Source organism: Coturnix japonica, unplaced genomic scaffold, assembly GCF_054131305.1.
Source record: "Coturnix japonica strain WE unplaced genomic scaffold, WE-NBRP24 Scf136, whole genome shotgun sequence".
Classification (NCBI taxonomy): Eukaryota; Metazoa; Chordata; class Aves; order Galliformes; family Phasianidae; genus Coturnix; species Coturnix japonica.
In genome coordinates this window covers 86,650-108,706 of record NW_028189039.1, presented here as the reverse complement: position 1 = coordinate 108,706, position 22,057 = coordinate 86,650, and the positions used below count along the sequence as shown (strand labels likewise).

At 52.5% G+C, this 22,057-nt stretch overlaps 1 protein-coding gene and 1 non-coding gene across 7 annotated transcripts; both read left to right on the top strand.

Moving 5' to 3' along the window:
- Positions 1–386: 386 nt before the first annotated feature.
- RPL10 (ribosomal protein L10) lies at positions 387–19,394 on the top strand. Of its 6 annotated transcripts, XM_085535590.1 has the most exons (8): positions 387–438; positions 4,166–4,224; positions 6,378–6,485; positions 10,093–10,231; positions 16,058–16,127; positions 17,083–17,175; positions 18,599–18,785; positions 19,319–19,394. In XM_085535590.1, the coding sequence occupies exons 1-7, from the start codon at positions 416–418 to the stop codon at positions 18,752–18,754; spliced, it is 648 nt and encodes a 215-aa protein (XP_085391716.1). In that variant the 5' UTR covers positions 387–415; the 3' UTR covers positions 18,755–18,785; positions 19,319–19,394. The 6 variants fall into 6 exon arrangements, with proteins under 6 accessions (XP_085391716.1, XP_085391715.1, XP_085391717.1 ...); XM_085535589.1 differs by having other exon boundaries at positions 18,599–19,394; XM_085535591.1 differs by having other exon boundaries at positions 387–455; positions 18,599–19,394.
- Positions 13,031–13,181, top strand: LOC116653641 (small nucleolar RNA SNORA70). Its single transcript, XR_004307843.2, has one exon. It is a non-coding gene; the product is annotated as a small nucleolar RNA SNORA70 (small nucleolar RNA).
- Positions 19,395–22,057: the final 2,663 nt, after the last annotated feature.

Here is a 22,057-nt window from a genome sequence, read left to right as displayed (position 1 = left end):
AGTCCGAACGTCCGCCAATCAGCGCTCAGCAAACCGAGCCGCTCTCTCCGTCCAATCAGCGCTGGGCAGGCGGAGGGACTCACTGCGCGTGCCCACAGCGCGCTCTCCCATTGGCTGATCCACCTCTCTATGGTAAACTGGAGCTAGAGCGCTTATGTTAGCGAGTCCTCCAAAGCGGCTAGAGCGCCGCCGGAAGTAGGAGTGAAAACCGGAAGTCCTATGATAGACAACCAAGGTGGCGAATTAGACTCAAGCGGGCGGAACCGGAAGTGGGCAATCAACGCATCGGATTGGCTGCGAGGGGGATAATGCCGGAAGTCGATGGGCGTGACCGGAAGTTGTCATAGGTCGGGGGTATATAAGCGTGGAGCGGGCGGCGCCGCGGCCTTTCGGCGTCGGGCGGCGGGGAGGAAACATGGGGCGGCGGCCGGCGCGGTGGTGAGCGGCGCTTAAATGTGACGTCACGGCGTGCGGATGACGTCACCGTTACGTCATATGGAGGGGGTGGGGGGGGTTATGGGGGGGCTGGTTGGGGGGCGGGGCGATGGGGGGATCTATAGGCCGCTGTAGGCCTCTATGGGGCACTATGGGTTCTCTATGGGGTTTCTATGGGTGTATAGGGACCTCTATGGGGTCTATGGGGCTCTATGGGGCCCTTATGGGGCGCTATGGGGTTTCTATGGGGCGCTATGGGGTTTCTGTGGGTCTCTATGGGGCTCTATAGGCCTCTATGGGGCGGATGTAGGCCTCTGTAGGCCTCTATGGGACTCTATGGGGTCTCTATGGGTTTCTATGGGGTTTCTATGGGGTACTGTGGGTCTATGGGGAGCTATGGGGTTTCTATAGGTCTCTATGGGGCTCTATGGTGTCTCTATGGGGCGCTATGGGGCTCTATAGGCCTCTATGGGGTGGCTGTAGGCCTATGTAGGCCTCTATGGGGCTCTATGGGGTCTCTATGGGTCTATAGGGGCTTCTATGGGGTTTCTATGGGGCACTGTGGGTCTATAGGGGTCTCTATGGGGAGCTATGGAGTTTCTATGGGGCGCTATGGGGCTCTATAGGCCTCTATGGGGCGGATGTAGGCCTATGTAGGCCTCTATGGGGCTCTATGGGGTCTCTATGGGTTTCTATGGGGCACTGTGGGTCTATAGGTGTCTCTATGGGGAGCTATGGGGTTTCTATAGGTCTCTATGGGGCTCTATGGTGTCTCTATGGGGCGCTATGGGGCTCTATAGTTCTCTATGGGGCGCCTGTAGGCCTATGTAGGCCTCTATGGGGCTTTATGGGTTCTCTATGGGGTTTCTATGGGTCTATAGGGACCTCTATGGGGTCTATGGGTCTCTATGGGGCCCTTATGGGGCGCTATGGGGTTTCTATGGGGCTCTATAGGCCTCTATGGGGCAGCTGTAGGCCTATGTAGGCCTCTATGGGGCTCTATGGGGCTCTATGGGGTTTCTATGGGGCACTATGGGTCTATAGGAGTCTCTATGGGGAACTATGGGGATTCTATAGGTCTCTATGGGGCCCTTATGGGGCGCTATGGGGTTTCTATGGGGCTCTATGGTGTTTCTATGGGTCTCTATGGGGCTCTATAGGCCTCTATGGGGCGGATGTAGGCCTATGTAGGCCTCTATGGGGCTCTATGGGGTCTCTATGGGTCTATAGGGGCTTCTATGGGGTTTCTATGGGGCGCTATGGGGTTTCTGTGGGTCTCTATGGGGCGCTATGGGGCTCTATAGGCCTCTATGGGGCGGATGTAGGCCTATGTAGGCCTCTATGGGGCTCTATGGGGTCTCTATGGGTCTATAGGGGCTTCTATGGGGTTTCTATGGGGTGCTATGGGGTTTCTGTGGGTCTCTATGGGGCGCTATGGGGCTCTATAGGACTCTATGGGGTGGCTGTAGGCCTATGTAGGCCTCTATGGGGCGCTATGGGTTCTCTATGGGGTTTCTATGGGTCTATAGGGACCTCTATGGGGTCTATGGGTCTCTATGGGGCCCTTATGGGGTTTCTGTGGGTCTCTATGGGGCTCTATGGTGTCTCTATGGGGCGCTATGGCGCTCTATAGGCCTCTATGGGGCGGATGTAGGCCTATGTAGGCCTCTATGGGGCTCTTTGGGGTTTCTATGGGGCACTATGGGTCTATAGGGGTCTCTGTGGGGAGCTATGGGGTTTCTATAGGTCTCTATGGGGCTCTATGGTGTCTCTATGGGGCGCTATGGGGCTCTATAGGCCTCTATGGGGCGGCTGTAGGCCTATGTAGGCCTCTATGGGGCTCTATGGGGTCTCTATGGGTTTCTATGGGGTTTCTATGGGGCACTGTGGGTCTATAGGGGTCTCTATGGGGAGCTATGGGGTTTTTATAGGTCTCTATGGGGCTCTATGGTTCTCTATGGGGCGGCTGTAGGCCTATGTAGGCTTCTATGGGGTGCTATGGGTTCTCTATGGGGTTTCTATGGGTCTATAGGGACCTCTATGGGGTCTATGGGTCTCTATGGGGCCCTTATGGGGCGCTATGGGGTTTCTATAGGTCTCTATGGGGCGCTATGGGGCTCTATGGTTCTCTATGGGGCGGCTGTAGGCCTATGTAGGCCTCTATGGGGCTCTATGGGGTCTCTATGGGTCTATAGGAGCTTCTATGGGGTTTCTATGGGGCACTGTGGGTCTATAGGGGTCTCTATGGGGCGCTATGGGGTTTCTATGGGGCTCTATGGTGTCGCTATGGGGCTCTATAGGCCTCTATGGGGCGGATGTAGGCCTATGTAGGCCTCTATGGGGCTCTATGGGTCTATAGGGGCTTCTATGGGGTTTCTATGGGGCACTGTGGGTCTATAGGGGTCTCTATGGGGAGCTATGGGGTTTCTATAGGTCTCTATGGGGCTCTATGGGGTTTCTATGGGTCTCTATGGGGCTCTATAGTTCTCTATGGGGTGGCTGTAGGCCTATGTAGGCCTCTATGGGGTGCTATGGGTTCTCTATTGGGTTTCTATGGGTCTATAGGGACCTCTATGGGGTCTATGGGGCTCTTATGGGGCGCTATGGGGTTTCTATGGGTCTCTATGGGGCTCTATAGGCCTCTATGGGGCGGCTGTAGGCCTATGTAGGCCTCTATGGGGCCCCTATGGGGTTTCTATGGGGCACTATGGGGTTTCTATGGGGCTCTGTAGGGTCTATGGGGTTTCTGTGGGTGTATAGGGGTCTCTGTGGGGAGCTATGGGGTTTCTATGGGGCTCTATGGTGTCTCTATGGGGCGCTATGGTGTCTCTATGGGGCGCTATGGGGCTCTATGGCCTCTATGGGGCGGATGTAGGCCTATGTAGGCCTCTATGGGGCTCTATGGGGTCTCTATGGGTCTATAGCGGCTTCTATGGGGTTTCTATGGGGCACTGTGGGTCTATAGGGGTCTCTATGGGGCTCTATGGTGTCGCTATGGGGCTCTATAGGCCTCTATGGGGCGGCTGTAGGCCTATGTAGGCCTCTATGGGGTGCTATGGGTTCTCTATGGGGTTTCTATAGGTCTATAGGGGTTTCTATGGGGTCTATGGGGTTTCTATGGGTCTATATGGGTTTTTACGGGGTTTCTATGGGGCACTGTGGGTCTCTATGGGGCACTATGGGGTTTCTGTGGGTCTATAGGGGTTTCTATGGGTCTATAGGGGTTTCTATGGGGCTGTAAGGGTCTCTGTGGGGTTTCTATGGGTCTATAGGGTTCTGTATAGGACACTATGGGGTTTCTATGGGGCTGTGGGGTCGCTATGGGGTCTCTGTGGGGTTTCTATGGGTCTATAGGAGCCTCTATGGGGCGCTATGGGGTCTCTATGGGGCTCTATGGGGTTTCTATGGGTCTTTAGGGGTTTCTATGGGGTGCTATGGGGTTTCTATGGGTCTATAGGGGTCTCTGTGGGGCGCTATGGGGTTTCTGTGGGTCTATATGGGTCTCTATGGGACGCTGTGGGGTTTCTATGGGTGTATAGCGGCCTCTATGGGGCACTATGGGGTTTCTATGGGGCTTTAGGCGTTTCTATGGGGTTTCTATGGGGCTATATTGGCCTCTATGGGGTGATATGGGGTTCCTATGGGTCTATAGGTTCTCTATGGGTCTATAGGGGTCTCTATGGGGTTTCTATGGGGCTCCTGCCCCCTAACTTTCCTCTCCCCCCCCCAGTTACAGGTACTGCAAGAACAAACCCTACCCCAAGTCCCGCTTCTGTCGGGGGGTGCCGGGTAAGTGTGGGGCAGCCCCATAGCGGGGTCAAGTTGTGGGGCAGCCCCATAGCGGGGTCAATATATGGGGCAGCCCCATAGAGAGACTCAATGGGCATTCAATAGAGACTCAACATATGGGGCAGCCTCATAGGGAGGCCCAACATATGGGGCAGCCCCATAGGGAGGACCAACATATGGGGCAGCCCCATAGGGAGGCTCAATATATGGGGCAGCCCCATAGCGGGGTCAATATATGGGGCAGCCCCATAGGGAGACTCAATGGGCATTCAATAGAGAATCAACATATGGGGCAGCTCCATAGGGAGGCTCAATATATGGGGCAGCCCCATAGCGGGGTCAATATATGGGGCAGCCCCATAGGGAGGCTCAATATATGGGGCAGCCCCATAGTGGGGTCAATATCTGGGGCAGCCCCATAGGGAGACTCAATGGGCATTCAATAGAGAATCAACATAAGGGGCAGCTCCATAGGGAGGCTCAATATATGGGGCAGCCCCATAGGGAGGCCCAACATATGGGGCAGCCCCATAGCGGGGTCAAGTTGTGGGGCAGCCCCATAGCGGGGTCAATATATGGGGCAGCCCCATAGGGAGATTCAGTGGGCATTCAATAGAGAATCAACATATGGGGCAGCTCCACAGGGAGGCTCAATATATGGGGCAGCCCCATAGGGAGGCTCAATATATGGGGCAGCCCCATAGGGAGGCCCAACATATGAGGCAGCCCCATAACAGGGTCAATATATGGGGCAGCCCCATAGGGAGACTCAATGGGCATTCAATAGAGAATCAACATAAGGGGCAGCTCCATAGGGAGGCCCAACATATGGGGCAGCCCCATAGGGAGGCCCAACATATGGGGCAGCCCCATAGGGAGGCTCAATATATGGGGCAGCCCCATAGCGGGGTCAATATATGGGGCAGCCCCACAGGGAGGCTCAATATATGGGGCAGCCCCATAACAGGGTCAATATATGGGGCAGCCCCATAGGGAGACTCAATGGGTATTCGATAGAGAATCAACATATGGGGCAGCTCCATAGGGAGGACCAACATATGGGGCAGCCCCATAGGGAGGACCAACATATGGGGCAGCCCCATAGGGAGGCTCAATATATGGGGCAGCCCCATAGCGGGGTCAATATATGGGGCAGCCCCATAGGGAGACTCAATGGGCATTCAATAGAGACTCAACTTATGGGGCAGCTCCATAGGGAGGCCCAACATATGGGGCAGCCCCATAGGGAGGCCCAATATGTGGGGCAGCTCCATAGGGAGGCTCAATATATGGGGCAGCCCCATAGCGGGGTCAATATATGGGGCAGCCCCATAGGGAGACTCAATGGGCATTCAATAGAGAATCAACATATGGGGCAGCTCCATAGGGAGGCTCAATATATGGGGCAGCCCCATAGGGAGGACCAACATATGGGGCAGCCCCATAGGGAGGCCCAAGATGTGGGGCAGCCCCATAGCGGGGTCAATATATGGGGCAGCCCCATAGGGAGACTCAATGGGCATTCAATAGAGAATCAACGTATGGGGCAGCCCCATCGAAAGGCCCAATATGTGGGGCAGCCCCATAGCGGGGTCAATATATGGGGCAGCCCCATAGAGAGACTCAATGGGCATTCAATAGAGACTCAACATATGGGGCAGCCTCATAGGGAGGACCAACATATGGGGCAGCCCCATAGGGAGGCTCAATATATGGGGCAGCCCCATAGCGGGGTCAATATATGGGGCAGCCCCATAGGGAGGCTCAATATATGGGGCAGCCCCATAGCGGGGTCAATATATGGGGCAGCCCCATAGGGAGACTCAATGGGCATTCAATAGAGAATCAACATAAGGGGCAGCCCCATAGGGAGGCTCAATATATGGGGCAGCCCCATAGGGAGGCCCAACATATGGGGCAGCCCCATAGGGAGGCCCAATATATGGGGCAGCCCCATAGTGGGGTCAATATATGGGGCAGCCCCATAGAGAGACTCAATGGGCATTCAATAGAGAATCAACATAAGGGGCAGCTCCATAGGGAGGCTCAATATATGGGCAGCCCCATAGGGAGGCCCAATATATGGGGCAGCCCCATAGGGAGGCTGAATATGTGGGGCAGCCCCATAGAATCCCATTCTTGCCCTATTTCAGACCCTAAGATCCGTATCTTCGACCTGGGCCGGAAAAAAGCCAAAGTGGATGAGTTCCCATTATGCGGCCACATGGTGTCTGATGAATACGAACAGCTCAGCTCCGAAGGTAATTAACATTAATTAACTATTCATTAATTAGCATATTCATTAGTTTGTAGCTCATTAGCATTTGTTGGTCGGGAGGTGTAATTACGCCCTATGGGAGCTCCCCAGTGGGGTGTTTTGGGGTCTCATAGGGTTATATGGGGTCCCATAGGGTTATATGGGGTCCCATAGGGGGATATGTGCAATGGGGTCCCATAGAAGTCTATGGGGTGAAATATGGGGGTCCCATAGGGAGATATGGGGTCCAATAGGGGGATATGGGGGTCAGTGGGGTCCCATAGAAGTCTATGGGGTGAAATATGGGGGTCCCATAGGGAGATATGGGGTCCCATAGGGGGACATGGGGGTCAATGGGGTCCCATAGAAGTCTATGGGGTGAAATACGGGGGTATATGGGAGTCCCATAGGGAGATATGGGGTCCCATAGGGGGATATGGGGGTCAATGGGGTCCCATAGGAGTCTATGGGGTGAAATATGGGGGTATATGGGGGTCCCATAGGGAGATATGGGGTCCCATAGGGGGATATGGGGGTCAATGGGGTCCCATAGAAGTCTATGGGGTGAAATATGGGGGTATATGGGGGTTCCATAGAAGTCTATGGGGTGAAATATGGGGGTCCCATAGGGAGATATGGGGTCCCATAGGGGGATATGGGGTCCCATAGGGTTATATGGGGTCCCATAGGGGGATATGGGGTCCCATAGGGTTATATAGGGTTCCATAGGGTTATATGGGGTCCCATAGGGGGATATGGGGTCCCATAGAATTATAGGGTCCCATAGGGGGATATGGGGCGGGTGTATTTACACCTCCTGACCACTTGGTGTCGCTATAATGAGATCCCATTGGGTGTAATTCCACCTCCTGACCACTGGGGGTCGCTATAATAAGATCCTTTGGGGTGTAATTACACCTATTGGCCACTAAGTGTCGCTGTGACCTGATTCTATGGGGTGTAATGACGGTCCTATGGACCCCAAAGCCCCCCATATCCCCCTATGGGTCTCCATATCCCCCTATGGGACCCCAAATCCCCCCTTTCACCCCCATATCCCACCCCATAAAACCCCATATCCCCCTATGGGACCCGAAATCCCCCCTTTGTCCCCCATATCCCACCCCATATCGCCATATAAAACTCCATATTTCCCTATGGGATCCTCATATCCCCCTATGGGACCCCAAATCCCCCCATATACCTCCTTTGACCCCCATATCCCACCCCATATCCCCATATCCCACCCCATATCCCCCTATGGGACCCCAAATCCCCCCTTTCACCCCCATATCCCCCTATAAAACCCCATATCTCCCTATGTGACCCTATATTGGGTGTAATTCCACCTCCTGACCACTGGGTGTCACTATAACCTGATTCAATTGGGTGTAATTCCACCTCCTGACCACTGGGTGTCGCTATAATGGGATTCCATAGGGTGTAATTACACCTCCTGACCACTGGGTGTCGCTATAATGAGATCCCATACGGTGTAATTCCACCTCCTGACAACTTGGTGTCGCTATAATAAGATCCCATAGGGTGTAATTCCACCTCCTGACCACTGGGGGGCGCTATAACGTGATCCTATGGGGTGTAATTCCACCTCCTGACCACTTGGTGTCGCTATAATGGGATCTAATAGGGTGTAATTCCACCTCCTGACCACTTGGTGTCGCTATAATGGGATCCCATAGGGTGTAATTCCACCTCCTGGCCACTGGGTGTCGCTATAATGGGATCCCATAGGGTGTAGTTCCACCTCCTGACCACTTGGTGTCGCTATAATGGGATCCCATAGGGTGTAATTCCACCTCCTGACCACTGGGTGTCGCTATAATAAGATCCTATGGGTTGTAATTCCACCTCCTGACCACTGGGTGTCGCTATAATAAGATCCTATGGGTTGTAATTCCACCTCCTGACCACTTGGTGTCGCTATAATGGGATCCCATTGGGTGTAATTCCACCTCCTGACCACTAGGTGTCGCTATAACGTGATTATAATGGGTGTAATGACGGTCCTATGGACCCCAAAGCCCCCCATTGCCCCCTATGGGTCCCCATATCCCCCTATGGGACCCCAAATCCCCCCTTTGACCCCCATATCCCCACATAAAACCCCATATTTCCCTATGGGACCCCAAATCCCCCCATATACCTCCTCTGACCCCCATATCCCACCACATATCCCCATATAAAACCCCATATTTCCCTATGGGATTCTCATATCCCCCTATGGGACCCCAAATCCCCCCTTTGACCCCCATATCCCCCTATAAAACCCCATATCTCTCTATGTGACCCTATATTGGGTGTAATTCCACCTCCTGACCACTTGGTGTCGCTATAATGGGATCCCATAGGGTGTAATTCCACCTCCTGACCACTTGGTGTCGCTATAATGAGATCCTATGGGGTGTAATTACACCTCCTGACCACTGGGTGTCGCTGTGACCTGATTATATTGGGTGTAATGACCATCCTATGGACCCCAAAGCCCCCCATTGCCCCCTATGGGTCCCCATATCCCCCTATGGGACCCCAATTCCTCCCTTTGACCCCCATATCCCACCCCATAAAACCCCATATCCCTCTATGGGTCCCCATATCCCCCTATGGGACCCCAAATCCCCCCTTTGACCCCCATATACCCATATAAAACCCCATATTTCCCTATGGGAAACTCATATCTCCCTATGGGACCCCAAATCCCCCCATATACTTCCTTTGACCCCTATATCCCCCTCTAAAACCCCATATCTCCCTATGTGACCCTATATTGGGTGTAATTCCACCTCCTGACCACTTGGTGTCGCTATAATGGGATCCTATGGGGTGTAATTCCACCTCCTGACCACTTGGTGTCGCTATAATGGGATCCTATGGGGTGTAAATACACCTCCTGACCACTGGGGGGCGCTGTAACTTGATTATATTGGGTGTAATGACGGTCCTATGGACCCCAAAGCCCCCCATTGCCCCCCATATCCCCCTATGTGACCCCATATCCCCCTATGGGACCCCAAATCCCCCCTTTGTCCCCCATATCCCACCTCATATCCTTCTATAAAACCTTATATCTCCCTATGGGGCCCCAGTATCCCCCCCATTGGACCCTATATCCCCTTATTGGGGAGGTCCCATAGGGTGTAATTCCACCTCCTGACCACTGGGTGTCGCTATAATGAGATCCTGTGGGGTGTAATTACACCTCCTGACCACTGGGTGTCGCTATAATGGGATCCTATGGGGTGTAATTCCACCTCCTGACCACTGGGGGTCGCTATAATGGGATCCTATGGGTTGTAATTCCACCTCCTGACCACTGGGTGTCGCTATAATGGGATCTAATAGGGTGTAATTCCACCTCCTGACCACTGGGGGGCGCTATAACGTGATTCAATTGGGTGTAATTCCACCTCCTGACCACTGGGTGTCGCTATAATGGGATCCCATAGGGTGTAATTCCACCTCCTGACCACTTGGTGTCGCTATAATGGGATCCCATAGGGTGTAATTCCACCTCCTGACCACTGGGGGGCGCTATAACGTGATTCAATTGGGTGTAATTCCACCTCCTGACCTGTTGGTGTCGCTGTTTGTAGCCCTGGAGGCCGCCCGTATCTGCGCCAACAAATACATGGTGAAGAGCTGCGGGAAGGACGGATTCCACATCCGGGTCAGGCTCCACCCCTTCCACGTCATCCGTATCAATAAGATGTTGTCCTGCGCCGGAGCCGACAGGTGACCCGGAAGTAATGGGAAGGGACCCGGAAGTGGGGCTTAAAACAAGATGGCGGCACCCGGAAGTGAAGGGGAGAAACCAGGAAGTGAAGGGGAGGGACCCGGAAGTTAGGGGGAGGGGCCTGGAACAAGATGGCGGCAACCGGAAGTGAAGGGGTTGGACCCGGAAGTGAAGGGGCGGGGCCTAAAACAAGATGGCGGCACTCAGAAGCTGGGGGTGGGGCCTAAAACAAGATGGCGGCACTTGGAAGGGGAGGGTCCAGGAAGCGAAGGAGTGGGACCCAAAACAAGATGGCGGCACCCGGAAGTAAAGGGGAGTGACCCGGAAGTGAAGGGGCGGGGCCTAAAACAAGATGGCGGCGCTCAGAAGCTGGGGATGGGGTTTAAAACAAGATGGCGGCACCCGGAAATGAAGGGGAGAAACCAGGAAGTGAAGGGGAGGGACCCGGAAGTAGAGGGAGAGTCCTGGAAGTGAAGGGGCAGGGCCTAGAACAAAATGGCGGCAACCGGAAGTGAAGGGGTTGGACCCGGAAGTGAAGGGGCGGGGCCTAAAACAAGATGGCGGCACTCAGAAGCTGGGGGTGGGGCCTAAAACAAGATGGCGGCACCCGGAAATGAAGGGGAGAAACCAGGAAGTGAAGGGGATGGACCCGGAAGTAGAGGGAGGGGCCTGGACGTGAAGGGGCAGGGCCTAGAACAAGATGGCGGCAACCGGAAGTGAAGGGGTTGGACCCGGAAGTGAAGGGGTGGTGCCTAAAACAAGATGGCGGACCCTCGAAGTAGAAGTCAGGGCCTCTATGGGGCACTGTGGGTCTATAGGGGTCTCTATGGGGTTTCTATGGGTCTGTAGGTGTTTCTATGGGTCTGTGGGGTCTCTATGGAGCGCTATGGGGTTTCTATGGGTCTATAGGGGCCTCTATGGGGCACTGTGGGGTTCTAAGGGTCTTATAGGGTCCTCCATGGGCTGCTATGGGTTCTCTATGGGGCACTGTGGGTCTATAGGGGTCTCCATAGGGTACTATGGGGTTTCTATGGGTCTGTAGGGGCCTCTATGGGGCACTGCGGGGTCTCTATGGGGCACTGTGGGTCTATAGGGGCCTCTATGGGGCACTATGGGGTTTCTGTGGGTCTATAGGGGTCTCTATGGGGAACTGTGGGGTTCTATGGGTCTTACAGGGGCCTCCATGGGTTGCTATGGGCTCTCTATGGGGCACTGTGGGTCTATAGGGGTCTCTATAGGGTACTATGGGGTTTCTATGGGTCTGTAGGGGCCTCTATGGGGCACTATGGGGTCTCTATGGGGCACTGTGGGTCTATAGGGGTCTCCATAGGGTACTATGGGGTTTCTATGGGTCTGTAGGGGCCTCTATGGGGCACTATGGGGTCTCTATGGGGCACTGTGGGTCTATAGGGGTCTCTATAGGGTACTATGGGGTTTCTATGGGTCTGTAGGGGCCTCTGTGGGGCACTATGGGGTCTCTATGGGGCACTGTGGGTCTATAGGGGTATCTATAGGGTACTATGGGGTTTTTATGGGTCTGTAGGGGCCTCTATGGGGCCTCTATGGGGCACTATGGGGTCTCTATGGGGCACTGTGGGTCTATAGGGGTCTCTGTGGGGCACTATGGGGTCTCTATGGGGCACTCTGGGTCTATAGGGGTATCTATGGGGCACTATGGGCTCTCTATGGGGCACTGTGGGTCTATAGGGGTCTCTATAGGGTACTATGGGGTTTCTATGGGTCTGTAGGGGCCTCTACGGGGCACTATGGGGTCTCTATGGGGCACTGTGGGTCTATAGGGGTCTCTATAGGGTACTGTGGGGTTTCTATGGGTCTATAGGGTCCTCTATGGGGCACTGTGGGGTTCTATGGGTCTTATAGGGGCCTGCATGGGTTGCTATGGGCTCTCTATGGGGCACTGTTTGTCTATAGGGGTCTCTATAGGGTACTATGGGGTTTCTATGGGTCTGTAGGGGACTCTATGGGGCACTATGGGGTCTCTATGGGGCACTGTGGGTCTATAGGGGACTCTATAGGGTACTATGGGGTTTCTATGGGTCTGTAGGGGCCTCTATGGGGCACTATGGGGTCTCTATGGGGCACTGTGGGTCTATAGGGGTCTCTATAGGGTACTATGGGGTTTCTATGGGTCTGTAGGGGCCTCTATGGGGCACTATGGGCTCTCTATGGGGCACTGTGGGTCTATAGGGGTCTCTGTGGGGCACTATGGGGTCTCTATGGGGCACTCTGGGTCTATAGGGGCCTCTATGGGGCACTATGGGTTCTCTATGGGGCACTATGGGTCTATAGGGGTCTCTATAGGGTACTATGGGGTTTCTATGGGTCTGTAGGGGCCTCTATGGGGCACTATGGGGTCTCTATGGGGCACTGTGGGTCTATAGGGGTCTCTATGGGGCACTATGGGGTTTCTGTGGGTCTGTAGGGGCCTCTATGGGGCACTATGGGCTCTCTATGGGGCACTGTGGGTCTATAGGGGTCTCTATAGGGTACTATGGGGTTTCTGTGGGTCTGTAGGGGCCTCTATGGGGCACTGTGGGTCTATAGGGGTATCTATGGGGCACTATGGGGTTTCTATGGGTCTTTAGGGGCCTCTATGGGGCACTATGGGGTCTCTATGGGGCACTCTGGGTCTATAGGGGTATCTATGGGGCACTATGGGGTTTCTGTGGGTCTGTAGGGGTTTCTATGGGGCACTATGGGTTCTCTATGGGGCACTGTGGGTCTCTATAGGGGTCTCTATGGGGTTTCTGACCTACTAATTACCCTAATTAACCCCCCCGCAGTTAATTAAGCCGGCCGTGGCCCCTTCATTTCAATGGGGTCCCGGCGTGCAATGGCTGCGCACAGTGACCCCCCCCGGCTGTGTAGGGCGCCCTATAGGGCACACAGTCACTATATAGGGCGCCCATAGGGGCCGGGGGGACATAAAACCCCATAGGACCCAATAGAACCCTATGGGATCTTATAGAACCCCATAGAATCCCATGGAGTCCTATAGGACCTCATAGAACCCATACAACTCTATAGGACCCCATACAACCCTATAGAACCCCATAGGACCCCATAGAACCCTATAGGATCTTATAGAACCCCATAGATCCCATAGAGTCCTATAGGACCCCATAGAACCCTATAGGATCTTATAGAACCCCATAGATCTTCATAGAACTCTATAGAGCCCCATAGGACCCCATAGAACCCTATAGGATCTTATAGAACCCCATAGAATCCCATGGAGTCTTATAGGACCCCATAGAACCCATACAACCCTATAGAACCCCATAGGACCCCATAGAACCCTATAGGATTTTATAGAACCCCATAGAATCCCATAGAGTCCTATAGGACCCCATAGAACCCATACAACCCTATAGAACCCCATAGGACCCCATAGAACCCTATAGGATCTTATAGAACCCCATAAAACTCTATAGAACCCCATAGAATCCCATAATACCCCACAGAATCCTATAGGAATTCATAGAGCCCTATAGAACCCTGTAGAACCCACAGAACCCCATAGAACTCTATAGAGCCCTATAGAACCCTATAGATTCCCAGAGAGCCCTGTAGAACCCTACAGGACTCCATAGAACTCCATAGAGCCCCCTAGAACCCTATAGTACCCCAAAGAACCCTATAATACCTATAGAACCTCATAGAGCCCTATAGAGCCCTATAATACCCCATAGAACCCTATAGAACTCTGTAGAACTCCATAGAGCCCTATAGAGCCCTATAATACCCCATAGAACCCTATAGAACTCTGTAGAACTCCATAGAGCCCTATAGAGCCCTATAATACCCCATAGAACCCTATAGAACTCTGTAGAACCCCACAAACCCTATAGAACCCCATAGTACCTTATAGGGACACTACAGCGCCACCTAGTGGCCATACTGAGCTATTACACCTCATAACCTCATATAATCCCCTATAGCACCTATTTGACCCTATATAAAACCCTATATGACTCTTATATCCCCTATAGGCTGCCCCTATATAACCCCATATACCCCCATATCCTCCCATATAACACCATATAGCCCCATATAACCCCATATCCCCCTATAACCCCTATATCCCCCCATATAACCCCCATTTGACCCCATATCCCCCCATATATCCCCTATATAACCCTATATAACCCTATATAATCCTATATATCCTATAGGCTGCAGACAGGGATGCGTGGAGCCTTTGGGAAGCCCCATATAACCCCATATCCCCCTATAACCCCCATATAACCCCATATAACCCCCATTTGACCCTATATCCCCCCATATCACCCCATATATCCCCTATATAACCCTATATAATCCTATATATCCTATAGGCTGCAGACAGGGATGCGTGGGGCCTTTGGGAAGCCCCATATAACCCCATATCCCCCTATAACCCCCATATCCCCCCATATAACCCCCATTTGACCCTATATCGCCCCATATAACCCCATATATCCCCTATATAACCCTATATAATCCTATATATCCTATAGGCTGCAGACAGGGATGCGTGGAGCCTTTGGGAAGCCCCATATAACCCCATATCCCCCTATAACCCCTATATCCCCCCATATAACCCCCATTTGACCCTATATCCCCCCATATAACCCCATATATCCCCTATATAACCCTATATAATCCTATATATCCTATAGGCTGCAGACAGGGATGCGTGGGGCCTTTGGGAAGCCCCATATAACCCCATATCCCCCTATAACCCCTATATCCCCCCATATAACCCCCATTTGACCCTATATCCCCCCATATAACCCCATATATCCCCTATATAACCCTATATAAGCCTATATATTCTATAGGCTGCAGACAGGGATGCGTGGGGCCTTTGGGAAGCCCCATATAACCCCATATCCCCCTATAACCCCTATATCCCCCCATATAACCCCCATTTGACCCTATATCCCCCCATATAACCCCATATATCCCCTATATAACCCTATATAATCCTATATATCCTATAGGCTGCACACAGGGATGCGTGGGGCCTTTGGGAAGCCCCATATAACCCCATATCCCCCTATGACCCCCATATCCCCCCATATAACCCCCATTTGACCCTATATCCCCCCATATAACCCCATATATCCCCTATATAACCCTATATAATCCTATATGTCCTATAGGCTGCAGACAGGGATGCGTGGGGCCTTTGGGAAGCCCCATATAACCCCATATCCCCCTATAACCCCCATATCCCCCCATATAACCCCATATAACCCCCATTTGACCCTATATCCCCCCATATCACCCCATATATCCCCTATATAACCCTATATAATCCTATATATCCTATAGGCTGCAGACAGGGATGCGTGGGGCCTTTGGGAAGCCCCATATAACCCCATATCCCCCTATAACCCCCATATCCCCCCATATAACCCCCATTTGACCCTATATCCCCCCATATAACCCCATATATCCCCTATATAACCCTATATATCCTATATATCCTATAGGCTGCAGACAGGGATGCGTGGGGCCTTTGGGAAGCCCTATATAACCCCATATCCCCCTATAACCCCCATATCCCCCCATATAACCCCCATTTGACCCTATATCCCCCCATATATCCCCTATATAACCCTATATAATCCTATATAATCCTATATATCCTATAGGCTGCAGACAGGGATGCGTGGGGCCTTTGGGAAGCCCCATATAACCCCATATCCCCCTATAACCCCTATATCCCCCCATATAACCCCCATTTGACCCTATATCCCCCCATATAACCCCATGTATCCCCTATATAACCCTATATAATCCTATATATCCTATAGGCTGCAGACAGGGATGCGTGGAGCCTTTGGGAAGCCGCAGGGCACGGTGGCTCGTGTTCATATTGGTCAGGTAAATCATGTCCATATTCCCCTATAACCCCTATAGAATCCTTTATGACCCTATATATTCCTATATGACCCTATATATCCCTATATACCCCTATATAACCCTATATACTCCCATATACTCCTATATAACTCCCATATCCCCCCATATAACCCCATATAAACCCCATATCCCCTCATATAACCCCATATCACCCCATATAACCCCATTTAACCCCATATAACCCTCCTATCTCCCACCATATAACCCCATATCCTCCCATATAACCCTATATAACCCCATATCCCCCCATATAACCCCATATCCCCCCATATAACCCCATATCCCCCCCATATAAACCCCATATCCCCCCATATAACCCCATATCCCCCCATATAACCCCATATCCCCCCATATACCCCCATATCTCCCCATATAACCCCATATAGCCCTCCTATCTCCCGCCATATAACCCTATATCCTCCCCTATAACCCTATATATTCCTATATAACCCCATATACCCCTATATAACACCATATAGCCCCATATAACCCCATTTAACCCCATATAACCCCCCAAAACCCCCCTAACTCCCCCCATATAACCCCATATCCCCCCATATCTCCCCATATAACCCCATATAGCCCTCCTATCTCCCGCCATATAACCCTATATCCTCCCATATAACCCTGTATACCCCCATATAACCCCATATACCCCCCATATAACCCCATATAACCCCCATATAACCCCATATAACCCCCATATAACCCCATATCCCCCCATATATCCCCATATCCCCCCATATAACCCCATATCCCCCCATATCCCCCCATATAACCCCATATCCCCCCATATAACCCCATATCCTCCCATATAACCCCTTATACCCTCATATCCCCCCATATAACCCCATATCCCCCCATATAACCCCATATCCCCCCATATAACCCTATATACCCCCTCTATCCCCTATAGGTGATCATGTCCATCCGCACCAAGGTGCAGAACAAGGAACACGTGGTGGAGGCCTTAAGAAGGGCCAAGTTCAAGTTCCCCGGCAGGCAGAAGGTAACGGGGACCCCATAGAACCCCTATAGGGCCCCCATAGAACCCTATAGGATCCTATATGCCCCTATGAGACCCCAAAGCCCCCTATTGGGGAGGTCCCATAGGGTGTAATTGCACCTCCTAGCCACTGGGTGTCGCTATAGGGAGGTTCTATGAGGTGTAATTACACCTCCTGGCCACTGGGTGTCGCTATAGGGAGGTTCTATGAGGTGTAATTACACCTCCTGGCCACTGGGTGTCGCTATAGGGAGGTCCCATAGGGTGTAATTACACCTCCTGGCCACTGGGTGTCGCTATAGGGAGGTTCTATGGGGTGTAATTGCACCTCCAGGCCACTGGGTGTCGCTATAGGGAGGACCCCATATGACCCCCATTGCCCCCCATATTTCCCTATAGGACCCCATATACCCCATATTCCCCTATGGGACCCCCATATCCCCCCATATCTCCCTGCGGGACCCCATACCCCCTATAGGACCCCATATCCCCCTATAAGGGACCCCATTGACCCCCATATTCTCCTCCGTGCCCTATATCCCTCTATAGGACCCCATATCCCCCCATATAGGACCCCATTGATCCCCATATCCCCCTATAGGACCCCATATCTCCCCACTGACCCCCCTATTCTCGCCCGTGCCCCATAGATCCACATCTCCACACCCATATCCCCCCATACACCCCCATATCCCACCCCATATCCCCCTATGGGACCCCCATATCTCCTTATCGGACCCCATTGATCCCCATATCCCACCCCATATCCCCCCATATCCCCCTGTAGGACCCCATATCCCCCTATAGAACCCCATATCCCCCCATTGCCCCCCATATCCCTTTATAGGACCCCATATCCCCCCATTGACCCCCCTATTCTCCTTCGTGCCCCATATCCCTCTATAGGACCCCATATCCCCCCATTGACCCCCATATCCCACCCCATATCTCCCTATAGGACCCCATATCCCACCCCATATCCCCCTATAGGACCCCATATCCCCCCATTGACCCCCATATCCCACCCCATATCCCCCCATTGCCCCCATATCCCCCTATAGGACCCCATATCCCCCTATGGGACCCCATATACCCCATATCCCCCTATATGGGACCCCATTGACCCCCATATCCCCCTATATGGGACTCATATCCCCCTATAGGACCCCATATCCCCCCATATCCCCCTATATGGGACTCATATCTCCCTATAGGACCCCATATCCCCCTATGGGACCCCATATCCCCCTATATGGGACCCCACTGACCCCTATATCCCTTTATAGGACCCCATATCCCCCTATAGGACCCCATACACCCCCATATCCCCCTGTAGGACCCCATACACCCCCATATCCCTCTATAGGACCCCATATCCCACCCTATATCCCCCATTGACCCCCCTATTCTCCTCCGTGCCCCATAGATCCACATCTCGAAGAAATGGGGTTTCACCAAATTCAACGCTGACGCCTTCGAGGAGATGGTGGCTCAGAAACGACTGATCCCGGATGGTTGTGGGGTCAAATACGTCCCTGCAAGGGGACCCCTGGATCGATGGAGGGCCCTACATGCGGCTTAATGGGGACCCCAACCCATAGGACCCCATAGAATACCCTATATGGGATATGGGGGGCAAATAAGGGGAGAAAACCCCATTGAGGTTAATAAAAGGATGAAGAATTGGATGGAGCTGTTTGTTATGGGGGGATATGGGGTATTAAAATGGGTCTGGGGGCTCCAAAGACCCATAAGGGACCCTAAAAGCCCCTATAGGGACCCGAAAATCCCCTATAGGGACCCCTAAATGGGTCTGGGGGCTCCAAAATCCCATAAGGGACCCTAAAAGCCCCTATAGGGACCCCAAAATCCCCTATAGGGACCCTAAAATGGGTCTGGGGGCTCCAAAGTCCCATAAAAGACCCCATAGGAACCCCAAAATCCCACTTATTGACCCCAAAATCCCACTTAATGACCCCAAAATCCCCTATAGGGACCCTAAAATGGGTCTGGGGGCTCCATAGTCCCATAAGGGACCCCAAAATCCCATTTAAAGCCCCTACAAATGGGTCTGGGGGACCCCTGGATCGATGGAGGGCCCTACATGCGGCTTAATGGGGACCCCAACCCATAGGACCCCATAGAAACACCCTATATGGGATATGGGGGGCAAATAAGGGGAGAAAACCCCATTGAAGTCAATAAAAGGATGAAGAATTGGATGGAGGTGTTTGTTATGGGGGGTTATGGGGTATTAAAATGGGTCTGGGGGCTCCAAAGACCCCAATAATGACCCTAAAATGGGTCTGGGGGCTCCAAAGACCCCCATAATGACCCTAAAAGGGGTCTGGGGGCACCAAAGACCCCCATAATGACCCTAAAATGGGTCTGGGGGCTCCAAAGACCCATAAGGGACCCCAATATACCCTATAGGGACCCCAAAATGGGTCTGGGGGCTCTAAAGACCCCCATAAAGACCCTAAAAGGGACCCCAAAAGCCATATAGGGACCCCAAAGTCCCACTTAGAGACCCCAAAATCCCCCATAGGACCCACATGTTGACCCCAAAATGGGTCTGGGGGCACCAAAAACCCCCATAATGACCCTAAAATGGGTCTGGGGGCTCCTAAGTCCCATAAGGGACCCCAAAATCCCCTATAGGGACCCCAAAATCCCACTTATTGACCCCAAAATCCCACTTAATGACCCCAAAACCCCCCATAGGGACCCCAAAATCCCCTATAGGGACCCCTAAATGGGTCTGGGGGCTCCAAAGTCCCATAAGGGACCCCAAAATCCCACTTATTGACCCCAAAACCCCCCATAGGGACCCCAAAATCCCACTTATTGACCCCAAAATCCCACTTAATGACCCCAAAAGCCCCTATAGGGACCCCAAAATGGGTCTGGGGTCTCCTTAGTCCCATAAGGGACCCCAAAATCCCATTTAAAGACCCTACAAATGGGTCTGGGGGCTCTAAAGACCCCCATAAAGACCCTAAAAGGGACCCCAAAATCCCCTATAGGGACCCTAAAATGGGTCTGGGGGCTCCAAAGTCCCATAAAAGACCCCAAAATCCCAATTATTGACCCCAAAACCCCCCATAGGGACCCCAAAATCCCACTTATTGACCCCAAAATCCCACTTAATGACCCCAAAAGCCCCTATAGGGACCCTAAAATGGGTCTGGGGGCTCCAAAGTCCCATAAGGGACCCCAAAATCCCATTTAAAGACCCTAAAAATGGGTCTGGGGTCACCAAAAACCCCCATAAAGACCCTAAAAGGGACCCCAAAATCCCCTATAGGGACCCCAAAATGGGTCTGGGGGCTCCTAAGTCCCATAAGGGACCCTAAAATCCCCCATAGGGACCCCAAAATGGGTCTGGGGGCTCTAAAGACCCCCATAAAGACCCTAAAAGGGACCCCAAAAGCCATATAGGGACCCCAAAGTCCCATTTAATGACCCTAAAATGGGTCTGGGGGCTCCAAAGTCCCATAAAAGACCCCATAGGAACCCCATAGTCCCATCTAAAGACCCCAAAATCCCACTTAATGACCCCAAAATCCCCTATAGGGACGCTAAAATGGGTCTGGGGGCTCCAAAGTCTCATAAGGGACCCCAAAATCCCACTTATTGACCCCAAAACCCCCCATAGGGACCCCAAAATCCCACTTAATGACCCCAAAATCCCACTTAATGACCCCAAAAGCCCCTATAGGGACCCTAAAATGGGTCTGGGGGCTCCAAAGACCCATAAGGGACCCCAAAATCCCACTTATTGACCCCAAAATCCCACTTAATGACCCCAAAATCCCCTATAGGGACCCCAAAATGGGTCTGGGGGCTCCAAAGTCCCATAAGGGACCCCAAAATCCCACTTATTGACCCCAAAATCCCACTTAATGACCCCAAAATCCCCTATAGGGACCCTAAAAGGGGTCTGGGGGCTCCAAAGTCCCATAAGAGACCCCCAGAAGACCCCATAGGGACCCCAAAAATGGGTCTGGGGGCTCTAAAGACCCCCATAAAGACCCTAAAAGGGACCCCAAAAGCCATATAGGGACCCCAAAGTCCCATTTAATGACCCTAAAATGGGTCTGGGGGCTCCAAAGACCCCCATAATGACCCTAAAATGGGTCTGGGGGCTCCAAAGTCCCATAAGGGACCCTAAAAGCCCACATAGGGACCCCAAAATCCCACTTAGAGACCCCAAAATCCCCTATAGGGACCCTAAAATGGGTCTGGGGGCTCCTAAGACCCATAAGGGACCCCAAAATCCTACTTATTGACCCCAAAACCCTTCATAGGGACCCCAAAATCCCACTTACTGACCCCAAAATCCCACCTAAAGACCCCAAAATCCCACTTAAAGACCCTAAAAATGGGTCTGGGGGCACCAAAAACCCCCCTAAAGACCCTAAAAGGGACCCCAAAATCCCCTATAGGGACCCTAAAATGGGTCTGGGGGCTCCAAAGTCCCATAAGGGACCCCAAAATCCCCTATAGGGACCCCAAAATGGGTCTGGGGGCTCCAAAGTCCCATAAGGGACCCTAAAAGCCCCTATAGGGACCCCAAAATACCCTATAGGGACCCTAAAATGGGTCTGGGGGCTCCAAAGTCCCATAAGGGACCCCAATATACCCTATAGGGACCCCAAAATGGGTCTGGGGGCTCTAAAGACCCCCATAAAGACCCTAAAAGGGACCCCAAAAGCCATATAGGGACCCCAAAGTCCCACTTAGAGACCCCAAAATCCCCCATAGGACCCACATGTTGACCCCAAAATGGGTCTGGGGGCACCAAAGACCCCCATAATGACCCTAAAATGGGTCTGGGGGCTCCAAAGTCCCATAAGGGACCCCAAAATCCCCTATAGGGACC

What these genes read in the sequence shown, in the direction of transcription:
- RPL10 (XM_085535590.1), top strand. Translation starts at nt 416, where the DNA reads ATGGGGCGGCGGCCGGCGCGGTG. An exon ending in CTTCTGTCGGGGGGTGCCGG is followed by an intron (nt 4,225 to 6,377) that starts GTAAGTGTGGGG and finishes GCCCTATTTCAG; the next exon opens with ACCCTAAGATCCGTATCTTC. An exon ending in TCCTGCGCCGGAGCCGACAG is followed by an intron (nt 10,232 to 16,057) that starts GTGACCCGGAAG and finishes TATATCCTATAG; the next exon opens with GCTGCAGACAGGGATGCGTG.